The 19,802-nt window shown below is 34.8% G+C and overlaps 2 protein-coding genes across 2 annotated transcripts in view; one reads left to right on the forward strand and one right to left on the reverse strand.

Annotated features, from left to right (window-relative positions):
• LOC123879504 (igLON family member 5) overlaps nt 1-19,802 on the reverse strand; it is a 109,282-nt gene that overhangs the window by 75,923 nt on the left and 13,557 nt on the right. The gene's annotated exons all lie outside the window — the stretch shown is intronic.
• On the forward strand, nt 2,363-19,138 carry LOC123879291 (mucin-3A-like). Its single transcript, XM_045926934.1, has 4 exons — nt 2,363-2,410; nt 2,959-3,047; nt 8,471-18,274; nt 19,122-19,138. Exons 2-4 carry the CDS (start codon nt 3,005-3,007, stop codon nt 19,136-19,138), a joined length of 9,864 nt encoding a protein of 3,287 aa, XP_045782890.1. The 5' UTR covers nt 2,363-2,410; nt 2,959-3,004.

The raw sequence follows: 19,802 nt of genomic DNA on the forward strand, positions 1-19,802 counted from the left end.
TATTTCCTCACTCGCACTCTCATAGTCCTATAGGACAGCAATCCTACACGACCGGAGAGGTAACAAGTAACAACACGAAAATTGTTATATACGGAACCCTAAAAATCATCTCGCTGAATTTTTAATGGAATTTCAACAAACTTTCGCCTTTATAATATTAAGTGTGCAAAGTGGGATTATGTGTTTTTGGTCCGACCCGAGATTCGAACTCATAATTAGCAGCCGAATAAACTAGCTATATCGTCACTCGCACTCTCATAGCCCTATAGGACAGCAATCCTACACGACCGGAGAGGTAACAAGTAACAACACGAAAATTGTTTTATACGGAACCCTAAAAATCATCTCGCTGAATTTTTAATGGAATTTCAATCCAAAGTTGTATCGATTGGCAAACTTTCGTTGCCCGACATCGGAATTTTGGCGGGAAAATCGGATTTATTGAAACAAAAAATTGCCTGTAGAAAGTTATTTAATTCCCAGCGATTTGAATAATTGATGTTACAACACTCTCGGGAAAAAAGTAAAAATGATTTTTTCATTTTTTTTAAGTGTAAGGAGCGGCACACACCGGCAGACTTTTAAAAAAAAAACTAAATAGGCATTAAGAAGCTGTGATAGCCTAGTGGTTAGAACGTGGGGGTTCGATCCCCGACACACACCTCTAACTTTTCAGACTTGCTTTAACGATGAAGGAAAACATCGTGAGGAAACCTGCATGCCTGAGAGTTCTCCATGTTCTCAAAGGTGTGTGAAGTCTGCCAATCCGCATTGCGCCAGCGTGGCAGACTATGACCTAAACCCTTCTCACTGTGAGAAGAGACCCTTCCTCAGTAGTGGGCCGGCAATGGGCTGATCATGCAAATAGGCATTCGCTTGAATGATATTTACACCAAAGTAGATGATGATGCAGCCTAAGATAGAGTGTGCTTGTAAAAGGTGCCCATTCACTCGTCTTTTAAAGGTCCCACTATTGTGATTTTCGGGGCAAACGGATGACAAAGGGTATTTATTACATATTCTAGCGTACCTATTAGGAACGAGGAAGCGAATCGCTTCATATGAGTCCGTGGCATTTCGATTATGTAGGGATGTAGACCCGTAGACCTTTGCGATGCCTCAGGGTCCGAAAACAAAATCAGAGGGAACTATAGTGAAGGAAATCTCGGTTTAATCAACGATATTATGTCAAATATTAGGCTATGGGGGAGTGAAATCAAAGAAAAATAGGCTTTAGGCCGATTCACAACAAGCACGTACACGTGACACGTGCGCAGTGACGCGCGTAAACCCCAGACACACCGGGTTACGCGTACGTCCACGCTTTACGCAAGCGGTGTGCCATGTTTCATACAGTTCCATACATTACAACGCAATGGTACGCGCTACGTCTACGCTTACGCAACGCTTACGCAGCCTGTGAACGAGCTATTACATACGTTATCTATATAGGTTACCTAGCGTCAAATGATACATATAAGCAACCTTGCACCAAGCCTCTAAGCTTTGAAATCTATATATTATATCAAAGGAAAAGCTGACTGACTGACTGACTGACTGACTGACTGACTGTCTGACTGACCGATCTATCAACGCACATCTTAAACTATAGTGGAGCGATTGGGCTGAAATTTGGCATGTAGATAGCTATAATTATGACGTAGACATCTGCTAAAAAGTATTTTAAACCCCCGACTCAAAAAGAGGGGTGTTATAAGTTTGACGTGTGTATCTGTGTATCTGTCTGTGGCATCGTAGTTCCTAAACTAATGAACCGATTTTAATTTAGTCCTTTTTGTTTGAAAGGTGCCTTGACTTAGTGTTCTTAGCTATAATCCAAGAAAATAGGTTCAGACGTTTGAAAGTTATCAGTTCTTTTCTAGTTACTGTAACCTTCACTTGTAGAGGGTGTTATAAATTTTTAATTTACACTTGTGTTTCAACATATTCATCCAATAAATTAGTGTGCAAATTAATTAATGTACTTTACATTAATTATTGACTCGCAATTATCCGGTTTAAAAAAAAATATGACCTATGTCACTCAGAAATAACGTAGCTTTCTAACGGTGAAAGAATTGTCAAAATCGGTTCAGCAGTTTCGGAGATTACTTTCTACACACAAACATACAAACTTCACCCCTTTATAATATTAGTGCAGAAGTTAGATTACAAATTAAACCAATGCATTGATAATTTTATTTAACATTTCTTAATAACCGCAAAGTCAACTTTTCATGGTGACTGATTAAAAAAAATGTTTACAAAATATAACGTTCAAGAATTTTTTATGTTTTTTTTTTCTTTTTTTTTTTCTAAATCACAGTAGTGGCTGAGTCATCATACACTATATGTTCAGTTTTCAGTATAACTGAACTTATATGCTGTTAAAAAAGTGGAAAAAATGTAAGTAGGTACCTTTTTTTAAAAATTTGGCTGCAATCACACCTGCTAGCAAGTGATGATGCAGCCTAAGATGGAGCACGCTTGCCTAGAAGTTGCCTATTCACTTCTTGACCTGTTTTGTTTTTTATACTTTTGGATGTAACAATTAATTTTAAAAAGTTTCATCATTGAACCTATTGAAAACACTGATTATAAAATACCGAAAGTATACATAATCAGATTAAAAAAAAAATACTAAAACTGTCTCAAAATTAATGAGTTAATAATAAATAATTAATCACTATCTGTCTGTCTACTAGCTTTTCACTGCCCAACAGTTTAACCGATTTTGATATGGTATAGAGTTAGCTTTCATCCCGGGGACAGACAGACAGATGAAGTCGCGGGCATCAGCTAGTAAAGAAATAAATAAATGTAATTCCTTACACACAGCTCCGAAAAATTACAGGTGCGTGCCCGGAATCGAACTCCCTACCTTCCGAATAGGAAGCGAACGTCTCAACCACTAGACATCATGGCTTAAAATAATTTAAATACTTAATTTACTTTCAGAGTTCAAGCTAAATGTATCTAAATTACATTCTTTTCTGGTACCGATATGAAATACCTTAGAAGACAATATATGACATGGGTTTTTATATGTAAGTATAAAATTTTATGTATAAAATATTCAAAGTATGGTAACTATACCAAGTGGGGTATCATATGAAAGGGCTTTACCTGTACATTCTAAAACAGATTTTTATTTATTTTTATCCATAATAGTTTTTGATTTATCGTGTAAAATGTCGGAAAAAATACCTGAGTAGGGAACCCTCGGTGTGTGAGTCTGACCCGCACTTGGCAAGTTTTTTAAACTTAAATCCGCTCAGACGAAATCGCAGGCATCATCTATTTAATTAATAGGTATTAGTGACCCGCACCGGCTTTGCAGTTTACTACAGTGTTCGTAGGGATCTCTACTTTTTAACCCGACTGCGGCAAAGCCAAAAAGAAGGGTTATTATTTTAGCAGTCTATGTATGTATGTATGTATGTATCCTGATTCTGTGCGTTCCATCCTAGGGCCTAAACGACTGGACTGATTTTGATGAATGAGGTGTCAATTGTAAAGGTCCGGGTGACATAGGCTATGTTTTATACGAAAAAAATTGACCTAACGGATGTTACATCTAAAAAAGTGGAGGTCTCCAAAAAAGTCGGTTTACTGAAGATAGTTGAACGTGACAACAAAGGCCGATTGTGCTTCTTTGTCGCTCGTTCCGCGCTCTCGCTTGCACTTTAAGCCTTACATGGAACGCCTCAGAGCGAGGTAACGCCGCATGAGTCATGTTTTTTCGTGCGTGCAGCCGGCTCTATCGAATTATAAGACGTTGTCACGTCAAAATTTTTTTGCTATTGTAACGAGTGGGGTGTCAAATGAAAGAGGAGAAAATTCTGAATTCATGGCTACTTGGGTATTTTAATGTACAACAACATTAAAATACACCAAACGACAGACAAACAATTTTATTATAATATTTCAGCGTTTATTAAGACGATCGCAGTCGGGTTTTAGATAAACTCTTGTTTAAAATAAAATATAGCTTATATCACTCAGGAATAATGTAGCTTTCTCCTGGTAAAAGAATTTTCAAAATCGGTTCAGTAGTCCCAGAGATTAATACCTACAAACAAACTTACAAATTATCTCTGTATAATTTTAGTATAAGATATATAATTTTTCGTAACAAGTGCAAATTAAAAATTTATAACACCCCCGACAAGTGAAGGTTACAGAACAAGAAAAAAGCTGATAACTTTCAAACGGCTGAACCGATTTTCTTGGATGATAGCTAAGAACACTCGATCAAGTCACCTTTCAAACAAAAAAAAAAAACTAAATTAAAATCGGTTCATTAGTTTAGGAGCTACGATGCAATAGACAGATACACAGATACACACGTCAAACTTATAACACCCCTATTTTTGGGTCGGGGGTTAAAAACCCCTGGGTTACGGTCTGTCATCCGCATACAGAATTAACAATTTTATATCAACCAGGCGACCAGTGTAAAAGCGACGCGACGCTAGCATATTTTGTATTGCTGTGCAGTTGACAGACCACAAGTCGCAACCACAGCACAAGCTTGTAAAATTAAATGTAGAATTAAAAGGTTTTAGTGTTTATAATTTTTTGTGTAATATTCAGCTGAAAAGCTGTGATAGCCTAGTGGTTAGAACGTCCGCCTCCTAATCGGAGGTCGGGGGTTCGATCCCGGACACGCACCACTAACTTTTCAGTTATGTGCGTTTTAAGCAATTAAATATCACTTGCTTTAACGGTGAAGGAAAACATCGTGAGGAAACCTGCATGCCTGAGAGTTCTCCATGTTCTCAAAGGTGTGTGAAGTCTGCCAATCCGTATTGGGCCAGCGTGGCAGACTATGGCCTAAACCCTTCTCATTCTGAGAGGAGACCCGTACTCAGTAGTGTGGCGGAATTGGGTTGACCATGATGATTCACCTGAAAGCTATCAGTTTAAACATATTATGTTTGAAGTTATTACGTTCTGTAATTCAGAAGTTATAAGGCTCTGACAGACAGACGAACGGACAAGTGCAAATTCAAGTAGGTACACTCAAGAGACCTCGTTTCGGTCGACTAACTTTATCCTTCCATATTTACAGAACTTAACTAAGTTTATCCCTTCATATTTACAGTTAACTAAGTTACCTTCCGATGGTAAAATGTTACTATATTCCACATGAATAAATCCAATTAAAGTCAAATAGTTTCAATTTGTAAACGAATACCGGATATTTCGATATGAATAATTGGATTCCATACTCCATACAACTTTGTGTTAGTTTTAAACGAACCGTTTTTACAAAGGCTCGCTTACAATTTAAATCTGGTTTGAAATTTTATTATTAACCCCCGACCCAAAAAGAGGGGGTGTATCTGTGTATCTGTCTGTGATATCGTAGCTCCTAAACTGATAAACCGATTTTAATTTAGTTTTTTCTGTTTGAAAAGTGGTTTGATCGAGAGTGTTCTTAGCTACAGTCCAAGAAAATCGGTTCAGCCGTTTGAAAGTTATCAGCTCTTTTCTAGTTTCTGTAACCTTCACTTGTCGGGAAGGAAACATTATACCTAGGTGTATACCTTTATTTGGGCACTTACGTAGTATTAAGCTTGTATTTCCTTGTGATCCAAGATTTCATTGTTAAGTAGTTTTTTAACTTCTGCCCGGCTAGCATGGGCAGTAGATAAAAATTATATCCCCCGATTATATCCACTGATGTCATACAAATCAGTGGATATAATCGGGGATATAATTTTTATCTACTGCCCATGCTAGCCGGGCAGGAATTGTAACGGGTGGCAAAGAGACTCGGCGAAGTTTGCCAAACGTACGAAAAGGTATAGAGTCGTTAATTTATGCAGGCGCGTAAAAGTCCCGTTTTAAATTCATCGTCGTTTTATTTCCTCCCGTCACCTTTTACATCCGTATTCCTACCATACTTACTGTATTCTGTTTTATTACCCAACTGAAATGCCGTGATAGCCCAGTGGTTAAGACGTCGGCCTCTGTGGGAAGTCCAGAGTTTGATTCCCAGTTCCATTCCATTCCGTCTGCCTGTACGCAGGTGAAGGACGAATAGGCGGGAAAATTGTATGAAAGTCCATCTTTTTTCATGCTTTACATATTTAAGAAAACTGGTAGCTATTTAGATTTTCTACTTATTATAAAGATATAGATATTTCGGGATATTGGGTTTTAAGGATTTTCACAGGCAGGTTAAGCGCCGGTCATACATGCTGCGTAAGCGTAAACGTAGCGCGTCGCATTGCGTTCTAACCCCCCCGTCGACACACTGCTCTACTCGCGCAATTAATCGCGACGCCACCGCACTAGGTTGCTTGCCTTTTCAACGCGATAGACGTCGAAACTGGCAGCGTGCGCGCTATTGCATACTTACCGACAAAATAGGGTGCGATGGACGTGAACGAGAAACATGCGAGTAACGCAGCCACACTACGTCTCTGCCTCTGTTCCTCACTCCTTCCCATGCCACACGGGCAGTGTGTGGACGTGGGGTAATGTATGGAAGTGTATGAGACATGGCATACCGCTTGCGTGGCCAACGTTCGCGTAGACGTAATGCGTGCAGTTATGTGTACGGATTCACGCGCGTCATTACGCACGTGTCACGTGTACGTGCGCGCGTGTGAATCGGCTTTTACACAAAAAGATATGACAAATACACGAGATTTTTAAGAACGTAAGTCACGCAGACTAAGTCACGGGCAAAGGCTGGTTCACTATAATATCTCTTGCGTAGTACTATCCGTCCGTTGAGATTCGTGGACGAAGGAAAAGATGACTGACTGACTGACTGATCTATCAACGCACAGCTCAAACTACTGGACGGATCGGGCTGAAATTTGACAGGCAGATAACTATTATGGAAACCCCAACTATACATTTTGGAGACCCCAACTTCCGAATGGAATGGTTGCTTCAATGATTGGTTTCATCGTATGGGAAAATGTGTCAAATTTTGCGGAGAATACTTCAAAAAGCAATAAATAATTTTTTAAATAGTAATGTTGTGTCACTTCCTTGATTCCCGAAATTTTCAGTGCCGCCCTCGTATATTATATCCTAAATAGCTGATGCCCGCGACATCGTTCGCGTGGATGTAGGTTTTTTAAAATTCCCGTGGGAACTCTTTGATTTTCCGGGATAAAAAGTAGCCTATGTGCTAATCCAGGGTATAATCTATCTCCATTCTAAATTTCAGCCCAATCCGTCCAGTAGTTTTTGCATGAAGGAGTAACAAACATACACACACACACACACACACACACACACGCACACACACACACACACACACACACACATACAAACTTTCTCCTTTATATTAGTGTGATATAGAATTCTATGGTTAACTTAGAACGAAGAAATACTAAGGTATTTTTATTCATAAACAAAGCCCTAAAGCCGTCTGCAGTTGACTTGTAAGCAGTTAGCTTATGTTTATGGCGTTTTAAACGGTTTTTAAAAGCCCCAAGGAAAACTCCGTTCAGTACCGTAAGGCGCCATTTTCTATTGAGAGAGAAGTTATGACTTTTGTTATTTGGAGCGTATTTAAGACTCTATCCATGTAGAGAAGTTAGTATAGGTCTCTCTCTGTTACGTAATCCCTTGCAAATGACAAAGACGAATAAAGTTGAAAACTACAACCCGACTGCGATCGTTTTAATAAACGTTGAAATATTAGAGTAAAATTGTTTTTCTGTCGCTTGGTATATTTTAATGTTGTAGTACATTTATATTTACCTGGGAGAGATCACTTTAGTGATAAGGTCGCCCTTTGCATTTCTAAAATTGTATCATTTATTATCTTTGTATTTTTTGTGCAATAAAGCTGTTTAAATAAAATAAATAAATAAAATAAGAATCCCTCTAAGTAATGGTAAAAGAAATTTTGAAATCGGTCCAGTAGTTTTTGAGCCTATTCAATACAAACATACAAAAATACAAAAGTTTCCTCTTTATAATATTAGTATAGATATACCTTTAGATCATTACAGACTGCTAAAATCATAACCCTTCCTTTTGGCTTTGCCGCAGTCGGGTCAAAAAAGCATGTCAAATACATTGTTTCATAGAAGCTCGCATACTAAGCGCGTGTTTTGACGTTTGATAGAAAGATACTTCCTTCTTTTTTTTAAATGTTACAATAAAACTTAAAGCTAGCCTTAACTAATTACTGTACAAACATTCTCGCGTGGAAAGGGTGCCAAGAATACTGGCTGCATTTAGTTAGGCAGATTATTTGCGCTAAACATGAGCTAGCATTTCTGTCACCAGATGGGGCTAATAATCGCGGTGAAATGTCTCGTAAATTTTTTTGTGCACTAAGACTCCATGGCCCCGGGATCTCCACGGCAAACGGAACAAAATGTAACTCTCGCTAACAGAGGCATACTTGCGCCGCTTACCAGTTTCAGCCATTTCTGCTGCAGCTACCGCTTTTGATGCAATCTCCCTGATATTATCTTTCCTTTTTCAGGTATATTAGGATGTGCAGCGTCTTACGCTGATGCATGTGATCAATGTGGACACGAACATTCCAGGAAACTTGATCATGGAGTCGAATATTCCAGGAATCTTGACGTAGCTAGAACAACTAATATCGATGTAGATCCTAAAGAATCTTATATAGAACTATACTCTAATAGACATCATACAATTGGCAATCCTAACTATGAAGATGAGTATAGAGATGTTGCTAATAAACAAGTTATTTATTTTGAAAATGATAAAGGTAAACAATTTAATATTAACAACAGTCCTAATGAACGTAATATAATAGAATATATTAATTTTAAAGATGGATATGGAGGAGAAGTTCACAATTATATCAATACTAAAGATCATCAACATGATTACATCAGAAACAGTGAAGAAAACAATTATATATCGAATGTTACAACTGCAACTACTATTTCTTTAGCAGGATACGATGACCAAATAATAAATCTAATGAAAGATATCCAAAAACATGGTGCAGGGTTCGAGTTACTAGTATATTTCTATTTGTACACAAATTATAGTTTTCAATACATTGGTTACATTTTCACAAACAAAAAGATATTCCGTGATTCTATTCTGAAATATACACATTATTTTTGTTTAGGTCACAATAAAAAGGATTGTTTGTGTTTGAAAAATCTAGAAAAACCTTCTCAAGTACAAGTAGATCAAAAAGTTAATAGTAACCCAGAATTTAATAAAATCGCTTATTTAGACAGCATACCTGGTAAAGATGTTACTACTGAACCAGAAGTAAGCAAGTTTGATTACACAGATAGTGCAATAAGTGAACCTAAAGTATATTATCCAGAGACACAATCTTTGGAGTCACAAGAGTTCATACTAGCAAAAGAAAGGGATACAAACTTAAAAGATATTTATGAAGATGTTACTGTACTATCAGAAGGAGTACATGAAAATAATATTGTGCAAGATATGCAAGATATGCAAAATATAAAGGATAAGGCAGAACATAAAGTTGACATTACAAATCTTTCTGACAGTAATGTTGGATTTGCTTTACCTAAATTAGACGAGCAAAATATTGATTCAACTATTAATAAACCTGATAATAGCTACATTATGACAGACTCTGTAAATACAGGTATTTTAAACAATGGAAGTAATTATGTGAACAGTGTCACAGATCAAGAAACTAATCAAGAGAATACTCTTGTTTATAATTTACCAAATATCAACTTACCTGAGACTAAAACAACTTCTGAATTACAATTAAAACCAAGTTCTTATGAGGAAGAAGAAAATATTCCAAATATGCTGTTAATATATAGCGCTGATAATACAAAACCAGAAGATCAAATATCTACCAGAAGATCAGAAAATTTAGAACCTGAGAGTATAATTTCAAGGCAAATGACTGCTAATCTAATCAATGATATAACCCAAATAATTTATGAAACCAAGGTGCCAAAAATCGAAAATAATAAAAATGAGATCTATAATGCAAACATTTTAAATCAAGTAGTTGGCAATAACAGTGATGTAACTGATAGTATAACTCCTATTCAGATCGATGGAATTATGGAAATTAACCCTAATTTAGAATTTGCAACTGTTATGGACAATGCAACGGATACAAAACCTAATGATAAAAATGTACTATTCAATCCTGCTCCAAGCAATAAAAGTGAAATGACACCTGAACCAAATAATATAAATAACAATATAGATTTTGAAATGAATGAGTCAGATAGACTCAAAGATAAAAGTGATTTTGTAACTATTGATAACAATCTTATTCAAAATTCTAATGATACAACAGAAAATATTTCAAATATGCAGTTAATACATGGCACTGATGATATTAAACTAGAAGATCAAATATCTCCCAATGTGGAAAATTTAGAATCTAAAAATATGATTTTAAGGAAAATGACTGCTCATTTAATAACCAAACCAAATCAAACTGAAAATAACGAAAATAGGATCTCTTATGCAGATGCAAACAGTTTGAATCAAGCAGTAGCTAATAACAGTGATGTAAATAACAGTTTAACTCCTGTTCAAATGAATGGATTTATAGACATTATCCCTAATATAGAATTTACTAATATTATGGACGATACAATGAGTACCAAACCAAATGATAATCATATATTGTTAAATCCGGTTCCAAGCAATGAAGTTATTGCAATGACACCTAACATAAATAATATAGAAAATATCACAGATCTTGAAAATGAGATAAATGGACTCAAAACCAAAAGTAATTTTGTAACTGTAGATAACAATCTTAATCAAAATACTGATAACATAATTGTATTTTCACCTTCTACACCACCGCCTATAATAATTGATACAGTACAAGATATTCTTGTCCCAAACATAGCTCAGATAACCTCAGATACTGAACCAAAAGTTACAGTTACATCAGGAACAATAAATAACAAAGAAATACAATATAGGACCTATGCAACTAACTTACATGACGCTACCATACCTTCCATTGTTACAAAAGAGGTCAATGAAAATGAATTATCTAAACTCTCACCAAAAGCAAGTGTTAAATCTCAAGTCCCGTGTTACAAATTTGTAAACCTGAACCATTATAACTTTCCAAATTTTGATACAAACATGAAAAAAATACCTGAGACTTATGCACATAATAACAATTTAAAAACACAACCTTATAATAATAAAAATTACCAATTATTTGGTAACAGACAATACCCTCATATTCATCCTTGGAACTTTTTACAAAATGGCGACGTCAGTAAACAAAATCAATCTAGCTTTCAAAGTTTAAATCAAACTAATAACTTTGATACACTTATGCAGTGGCCAAATAAGTTCTTACATCCAATCAATTCAGGCTTACATGGGCATAAAGATTTGCAAGAAAACAAACTATACTACCATGATCTAATATCAAATATTAACCAAGCTAAAAATCTCTACACACTTGGTTCTTTAAAATATGTTCAGACTCCAAATACGTCAAAGCCCCTGCTATCCAAATACAAAAATATAGTTACGTATCTAGAACCAGTCGCTAGTAAGAAAGCAGAAAGTATTTTAGATTTTCCTCAAGTGAATCCAGACAATAATCATAACCAAAATCCACAAATAGAAATCTTCCCACAATTTAGAAAAGAGAGTTTACTAAAAACTCTGGATAATTCGAAAGATTATGAAGTTGACCGAAATCAAATTGGTATCACTTTGTCTGATAAAAGTAAAGAGCACACCGAAAATTATGTGAATTATAATAACAAGCCATTTGATACTAATACATATAATACAATTTCTAGCCCAACAACATTATTACCATATTATCCATATAATGGTAAAAAAATTAAAAGTTATGTACCATATTTTGGTTCAAATGCATACTATGTGCTAGATCCCTGTGCTTATAAAAATATATTAACTTTGGAAGGATATGATAAACCAACAGTAGAAATATCAAATACTCCTGCTACTCCACAAGATTTGACAGACAAAGGAGACACTTTATTAGGTAATTATAATGCACTACCTAGCCGTCAGTATATAATGGCAGGATTTGTACCTACTAATGGTCATCTTCACATACCAACAAACATACCTTTAAAACTCAACACGAATGCACTACCAATTAATCAATACTATAACATATATCTAAGTAATTTATCACAAGCTAAACATAATTTAACGCCATTAACAAGCAAAATAGATTTAGCTAATAAAAACCAATATGCTATATCTACTGCACCAACAAAACCTATAGAATCTTTTACTGCTGTTAATAATGTATTAAAAATAGAAGATGGTGTAACAAATAATGTACTACAAAAAGATTACCTTATTGAACCAATCATTAAATATGTAAATGAACCACAAATACTTGAATGTTTGAAGTCTATAACTCCAGAAACTATTCCTCTAAGAAAACTTGGATCAAATGATGTACGAATCATTTCTCAACCACATTTACAAAACTATAAACCATTAATAAACAGTAAACCATTTAGAACTTCATTCGATTTTTCGCCATCGAAATCAAAATCTCTACTAAATCTTAAAGGTGTGTCACAACCAGATCAAACACCTAACATTTTAGAGCCCTATGGATATTATACTGTAGCTCCAAAAACTGAACCCTTGGCTCAAGATTTAATTAAAACAGGTTTTTCAAATAACATTAATGCCATTCCTATCGGTCTACATAAAGATTTACTTCAAAATGTTTCACCAACAGCACTTAATCCTTATAACCAAAAAGTCAAAAGTTCATCTTCTTATCCTTCTTCTACTCTCCCAGCTTCTCCAATGGCTGCTTATTATCCTTTTTCTTCTGTAGCGGTTATACCACCACATGATATAACCCCAGTCTCACATCATCACAATTCATTATTGCCACAATCTAATACTGAATCATCAGTGAAGACATTATTTCAGTCTAAACCAGGTTTTATTGAACAAAGGCCATATACATCTTATACTGTAGCTCCAAAAACTGAACCCTTGGCTCAAGATTTAATTGTAACTGGGCTTCCAAATAACTTTAACGCTATTCCTATAGGACTAAATAAAGGTTTACTTCAAAATGTGTCACCAACGGTACTTAATCCATACATCCAAAAAGTTAAAAGTTCATTGCCTAAATTTATATCCCCAACGATAACCGACTCTACTTATCCTTCCTCGTCTTTCTCAGTTACTCCAATGGCTGGTTATCATCCTTTTTCTTCTGTATCGGTTATTCCACTACAGGATATAACCACAGTCTCACATGGTGATTTATCAACCAACTCACTATTGCCAGAATCACCAAAGAATAAATTATTTCCGTCTAAACCAGGATTTTTTGAACAAAGGCCATACACATCTCATACTATAGCTCCAAAAACGGAATCCTTGACTCAAGATTTAATTGTGACAGGGCTTCCAAATAACTTTAACTCCATTCCTACAAGTGTAAGTAAAGCTTCACTTCAAAATGTGTCACCAACACAACTTTATCCGTATAACCAAAAAGTTAAAAGTTCATTGCCTAAATTTATATCCCCAACAACAACCGACTCTACTTTTCCTTCCTCTTCTTTCTCAGTTACTCCAATGGCTGGTTATCATCCTTTTTCTTCTGTACCAGTTAGTCCACTACAGGATATAACCACAATCTCACATGGTGATTTATCAACCAACTCATTATTGCCAGAATCATCAGTAAATAAATTATTTCCGTCTAAACCAGGATTTTATGAACAAAGGCCATATATATCTCATACTGTAGCTCCAAAAACGGAATCCTTGGCTCAAGATTTAATTGTGGCAGGGCTTCCAAATAACTTTAACTCCATCCCTACAAGTGTAAGTAAAGCTTCACCTAAAAATTTATCACCAACACAACTTAATCCGTATAACCAAAAAGTTAAAAGTTCAGTGCCTAAATTTATATCCCCAACGATAACAGACTCTACTTATCCTACCTCTTCTTTCTCAGTTACTCCAATAGCTGGTTATCATCCTTCTTCTTCTGTACCAGTCATTCCACTACAAGACAAAACCATAGTTCCTTATGATAACTTATCAACTAATTCATTAATGCCACTATCTATTTCAGAGTCATTTAGAAATTCATTATTACCTTATCAGACACCAGAGTTTTTTGAACAAAGACCATATAAATCAAAAGATAAGTATGCACCAAGATCTAAATTCATATCCTATCTTTTCCCTCCAAAAGAAGAAGATACAGATAAACAGAACTCTGCAGCTAATTATTGGAATATTCCTTCATCTAATTTAGAACCCTTCGCTACAAAGGCATTTCCAAATGAAAATATTATAGGTACGTCTTCAGTGTTATCTTCACCAACAACGATACCAGCTAAACATAAACATACACAGTTGCTTAGTGACACAACTTCTTTTAAATCTATGTCTGGATTAGAAGCTTTAGTACCATCAAAGCAATCTAAAACTGTACCATATTTAATACAAGAAGCCAAAGATACATATAAACCATACTATAGTAACAGTATAAATCCAACGCAACCTTCAAAGGCATCTTCAAATTATGTAACTTTGCCGTATAACATTATGCCTTTAGCGCCATACCGACACCATTCAAAGATACCTGCTTTCTATGAAACTTTACCAGTTAATCCAATGACTGCTTATTATCCTTTTTCCTCTGTACCAGACATTCCACTACAGCATATAACTGCAGTCTCTTCTAATGTCTTATCAAGTAACCCATTATTATTTCAATCTTCTGCTTATTCATCAACAAATACATTATTTCCTTGTAAATCAACACCAGGATTTTTTGAACAAAGCCCATATACGTCTCATACTCTAGCACCAAAAACTGAACCCTTGGCTCGAGATTTAATTGTAACTGGGCTTCCAAATAACTTTAACTCTATTCCTATAGGTCTAAATAAAGCTTCACTTCAAAATGTATCACCAACGGTACTTAATCCATACAGCCAAAAAGTTAAAAGTTCATTGCCTAAATTTATATCTCCAACTATAGCTCCAACTATTACAGATTCTTCTAATCCTTCCTCTTCTTTCTCAATTACTCCAATGGCTGCTTATTATCCTTTTTCTTCTACACCAGTCGTTTCAGTACAGGACGAAACCATAGTACCTCTTAATGACTTGTCAACCATCTCACTATTGCCACAATCAACTACTGATTCATCAATAAGTACATTTTTACCTTGTCATTCAACACCAGAAACGCCATACATAGCAGAAGATAAATACGAGCCAAAATCTAAATTAATATCCTATCTTTTCCCTCCGAAACAAGAATTTAGTAACAAACAAAGATCTACAGCTGATTCTCAAAATAATTATTCATCGAATTTGGAATCTCTCGCTTCAAATACTATTCCGAATAAAAATATGATAGATATGTCTTCAGTGTTACCTTTATCAATAACAATGCCAGCTAAACATATACATACACCACTGCTTAGAAGCACGGCTTCCGTAAAACCTATTTTTGCATCGGAAGGTTTACTGACATCAAAGCAATCTAAAACTGTTTCATCTTTAAAACAAGAAGACAAAGATACATATAAACCTACACCATGCTATAGTAACAGTATAATGCCAATGAAACCTTTAAAGGCAACTTCCAGTTATGCAAGTTGGCCATTTAGCACAATGCCATTAACATCACACCATCATTCTTCAAAAATACCTTTCTATAAAGCTTTGCCGCACAATGTAGTAACATACGTGAACGAATTTCCATCAAATTCTATTTTCGCTGCGCCAGAGCGTTCAATTTTAACACCTGCCCCAAAACATGATATCAAATCATCTAAGGACACTTTAAATTATCCACATTTATCACCTGTATCACCTATCAATGCTAAACTAAGTTCTACTACACAATCGCAAAGTACTTTCCAGTTTGTACCATACTCGCCTAAAACAGGACCTATTTCTTCTTATGGAGACAAATACTCAACTTTGACAAATCCGTTATCTAAATCAAGAGGTACAAATATTTTAGTATCACAAAATTTTATACCACAAATTTCCGAATTTCCAATATTACCCGAATTTCTTCCTACATTATCTTCTCTTGAGAAACCTCGAGATTTTACACTAAATTTAGATACAAAATATACATATTCTCCATTCTACCAACAACTTACCTCAAAATATGACAAAAGGTATGAGTCACAAGGTCCATTTTCTTCCAATTATAAAAACATACCTAAATATGGATTACCTGGTCAAGTTACTTACACTGAACCTACATCTTTTCACCAAACTCCAAATATAGGTTCTGCTTATGCAGTACCTAAATTGGCGTTCCAATCAAATCTTCCAACTATATCCAAATTAGGTTTGCCAAAATCGCCAATTTTGTCAATGAATAATCTTTCACATCTTAAACCTCCTGAATCTTATAACACATTGCCTTCTTTCTTTTCAGGATACAAAACAGACAATTTAGCAAATAATAAAATGTTCATGCCCAATTTACCATTATATTCGCAAAGTGAAATAGTGTCTACACCAAAAAGTTCAGATAAAATGCCTTATAGCGCTGCTACATCAAATTCTATCTTACCTGGGCGTAGTTTCGAAACGTCTTTTTTATTTCCAAATTCTCCGACAAACAAATTAAATAAGTACTATTTACAGGACATTCAATATTTACCAAATAAGACCACAGAAATATCATTATCAGAAGTAACTCCATCTGATTTAACAACTTCACCAAATTTAGTAAATGGTACACCACTGAGTTTAGGTACGGAATCAATACCTTTTGACCTAACATCAATATCACATGATAATTTACCAGTAGATTCATCACCTTCAGGTTATCATTCGCACGTTACATCTCCTTTAAATTTTTCCCCAAATAAATTTAATAACGTGTTGTCTTCTTTATTACCATACAGTAAGGTTATTAAAAGTAAAAATGAAGAACCATCACAAAATTTAACACCTACATCATCGAATACAATACCTTCAGTTACCACTGCCATTAATACTCTTATTGCCAACCCACCATCTGCATCTAATACTGGGTTGCCTTTTTCTAAATCTATTTCTAAACCAAAATTACAAACTCCATATTTATCACCTTGTTTTAATGGTTTACCATCAAACATGTATTACGCGCCTGAATTTACTAAAAGACCTTTGGAAACATATCTTCCTGCGTTGACAAAAGATCACATTAATACACGTGTACCAAACCTTAGCTTTTCTAATTTTCAAGACAGTCAACAAACCATTTCACCACTACTTAATCCAAAAAATTCTCATTTATCTCCAATGGTTAACGACAAAATTACATGGGCTAATTTGGATGGTAAGCGTAAAATAACACCCATGCCACCTTTTTCATACCCTCTTGGAATCAAATCCAATTCTGTACCTCTACAATCTGCATTCTACCCTTTACCATCACCATCGTTAGCAGCAAAAGTTTCATATCCAGGTCCACAAATACCTTTATCATTAACAGGTTATTCACCTTTAAGTTCTCTCACAACACCATTTATTCAAAAACCAAATTTTATACAAGATGTTACAGATTCAACACTAACCCCAACATATACTTCATCAGTACCTACAAGTACACAAATACCTACAGCATTTATAGGTTATCCACCTTTTAGTTCTCTCACCACTCCACCACCATTTATTCAAAAACCAAATTTTGTACCAGATGTTACCGATTCGGCACAAACGCCAACATACGCTTCACCAATACCTTCAAGTACAAAAATACTTTCACCATTTATAGGTTATCCACCTTTTAGTTCTCTCACAACTCCAGCATCATTTAATGAAAAACCAAATTTTATACCAGATGTTACAGATTCTACACAAACCCCAACATATGCTTCATCAATACCTTCAAGTACACAAATACCTTCATCTTTAGCAGCTTATTCACCTTTTAGTTCTGTCACAACTCCACCACCATTTATTCAAAAACCAAATTTTATACCAGATGTTACATATTCTACACAAACCCCAACATATGCTTCATCAATACCTTCAAGTACACAAATACCTTCATCTTTAGCAGCTTATTCACCTTTTAGTTCTGTCACAACTCCACCACCATTTATTCAAAAACCAAATTTTATACCAGATGTTACATATTCTACACAAACCCCAACATATGCTTCATCAATACCTTCAAGTACACAAGCACCTTCATCATTTATAGGTTATCCACCTTTTAGTTCGTTCACAAAACCATTTATTCAAAAACCAAATTTTATACCAGATGTTACAGATTCTATACAAACCCCAACATATACTTCATCAATACCTTCAAGTACACAAACACCTTCATCATTTATAGGTTATCAGCCTTTCAGTTCGTTCACAACTCCACCACCATTTAATCAAAAACCAAAAATTATGCCACATATTACAGATTCTACACAAATCTCAACAAAGGCTTCAACAATACCCCATACTCATATTCCAACGTTAGATACCAATGAAACACAATTAAAATCAAATAACAATCCAGATTTATTAAGCTCTACAACGTTACCATATCCTTACGGAATATTTACCACAGAAAAAGAAACTGCTCCTAGATCACATCTAAATCCATTGCCAAATAATTATTATCAGTCTGCAACACCATCAAAATATGGAAATATTTATCAAAATAACCAAATAATAAAACCTACAATAGTAGAAAATCTCTCAAATGAGGCATACACAGTTAATCAACCATATTTAAATACGCTACAAAAAACTAATGATGAAAATATAGAACCACTAAATCTTAGTAACATTAATGAAATAAACAATAACTTAATGAAATACATAACACTACCAAATGTATTAACCAATATATTAAATGACAAGATAATAACAATACCTTTAAATAATATAAGTGCAATTCAGTATGAACCAGCAAAGATTGTTAAAGCGAGTTATTTAAAAACTGACGACCCAGATATATATTTACACATGTGGCCGAGTGCAGTAAAAATTATAAAAGCAAAGATTATACTTGAAACTAATAAATTACAAGCTTTGAATTTCTGTCCTGTAGTTAATTATAAAAACACACAGTATACGAATGAAGAAATTCAAAGAGTAATTGAAAGATATGTCAAAATGTACTATGGTGAACCTATTATTGTTAAAACAGAACTCAATAGTCAACAACCTCGTGTGATTATTGATAATATTGATGAAAGTTCTATCAAAAATGGTACAGTGTATATTGTGTGGGCAAATATGTGCAATTGCGGATGTAATAGGATAGGATGTCAATGTTGCTATAATTAATATACTTATAGCAGCACAATAATTATAATTAGTATAAGCTATTTTAATAATAATAATGTGTAAATAGAGTAAGTTTTAAAATTTTAATTTATTTAAATCATTATGTAAATAAATATAAAAGATGTCTTGTTTCGTTTTATAAATGCCTTAATCCTTTCTATTTTAATGTAAATGCGAAAGTGTGTCTGTTTGTCTGCACGCTTGTCACGGTCCACTTGTTTAACCAATTTTGGCAAAATTTGGTACAGAAATAGCTCGCATCCCAGAGACAAGCGTACAAAGAAAAAGAAAGAAAGAAAAAACGTTCGTTTTTAGGGTTCCGTACCACAAAAGGAAAAATGGCACGTTTATAGGATCACTTAGTTGTCTGTCTGTCTGTCCGTCCGTCCGCCGTGTCTGTCAAGAAAACCTATAGGCTAATTATATCTCGGAAAATCATAGAGTTCCTATCATAGATTTTTAAAAACCTAAATCCACGTCGACAGAAGTGATAGGGCCCCGGGTAAAAATAAAGATTAAAATCCGCGGATATTATATCATCTATTCTTTTG

This window comes from Maniola jurtina, chromosome 28 (genome assembly GCF_905333055.1).
Source record: "Maniola jurtina chromosome 28, ilManJurt1.1, whole genome shotgun sequence".
Lineage (NCBI taxonomy): Eukaryota > Metazoa > Arthropoda > Insecta > Lepidoptera > Nymphalidae > Maniola > Maniola jurtina.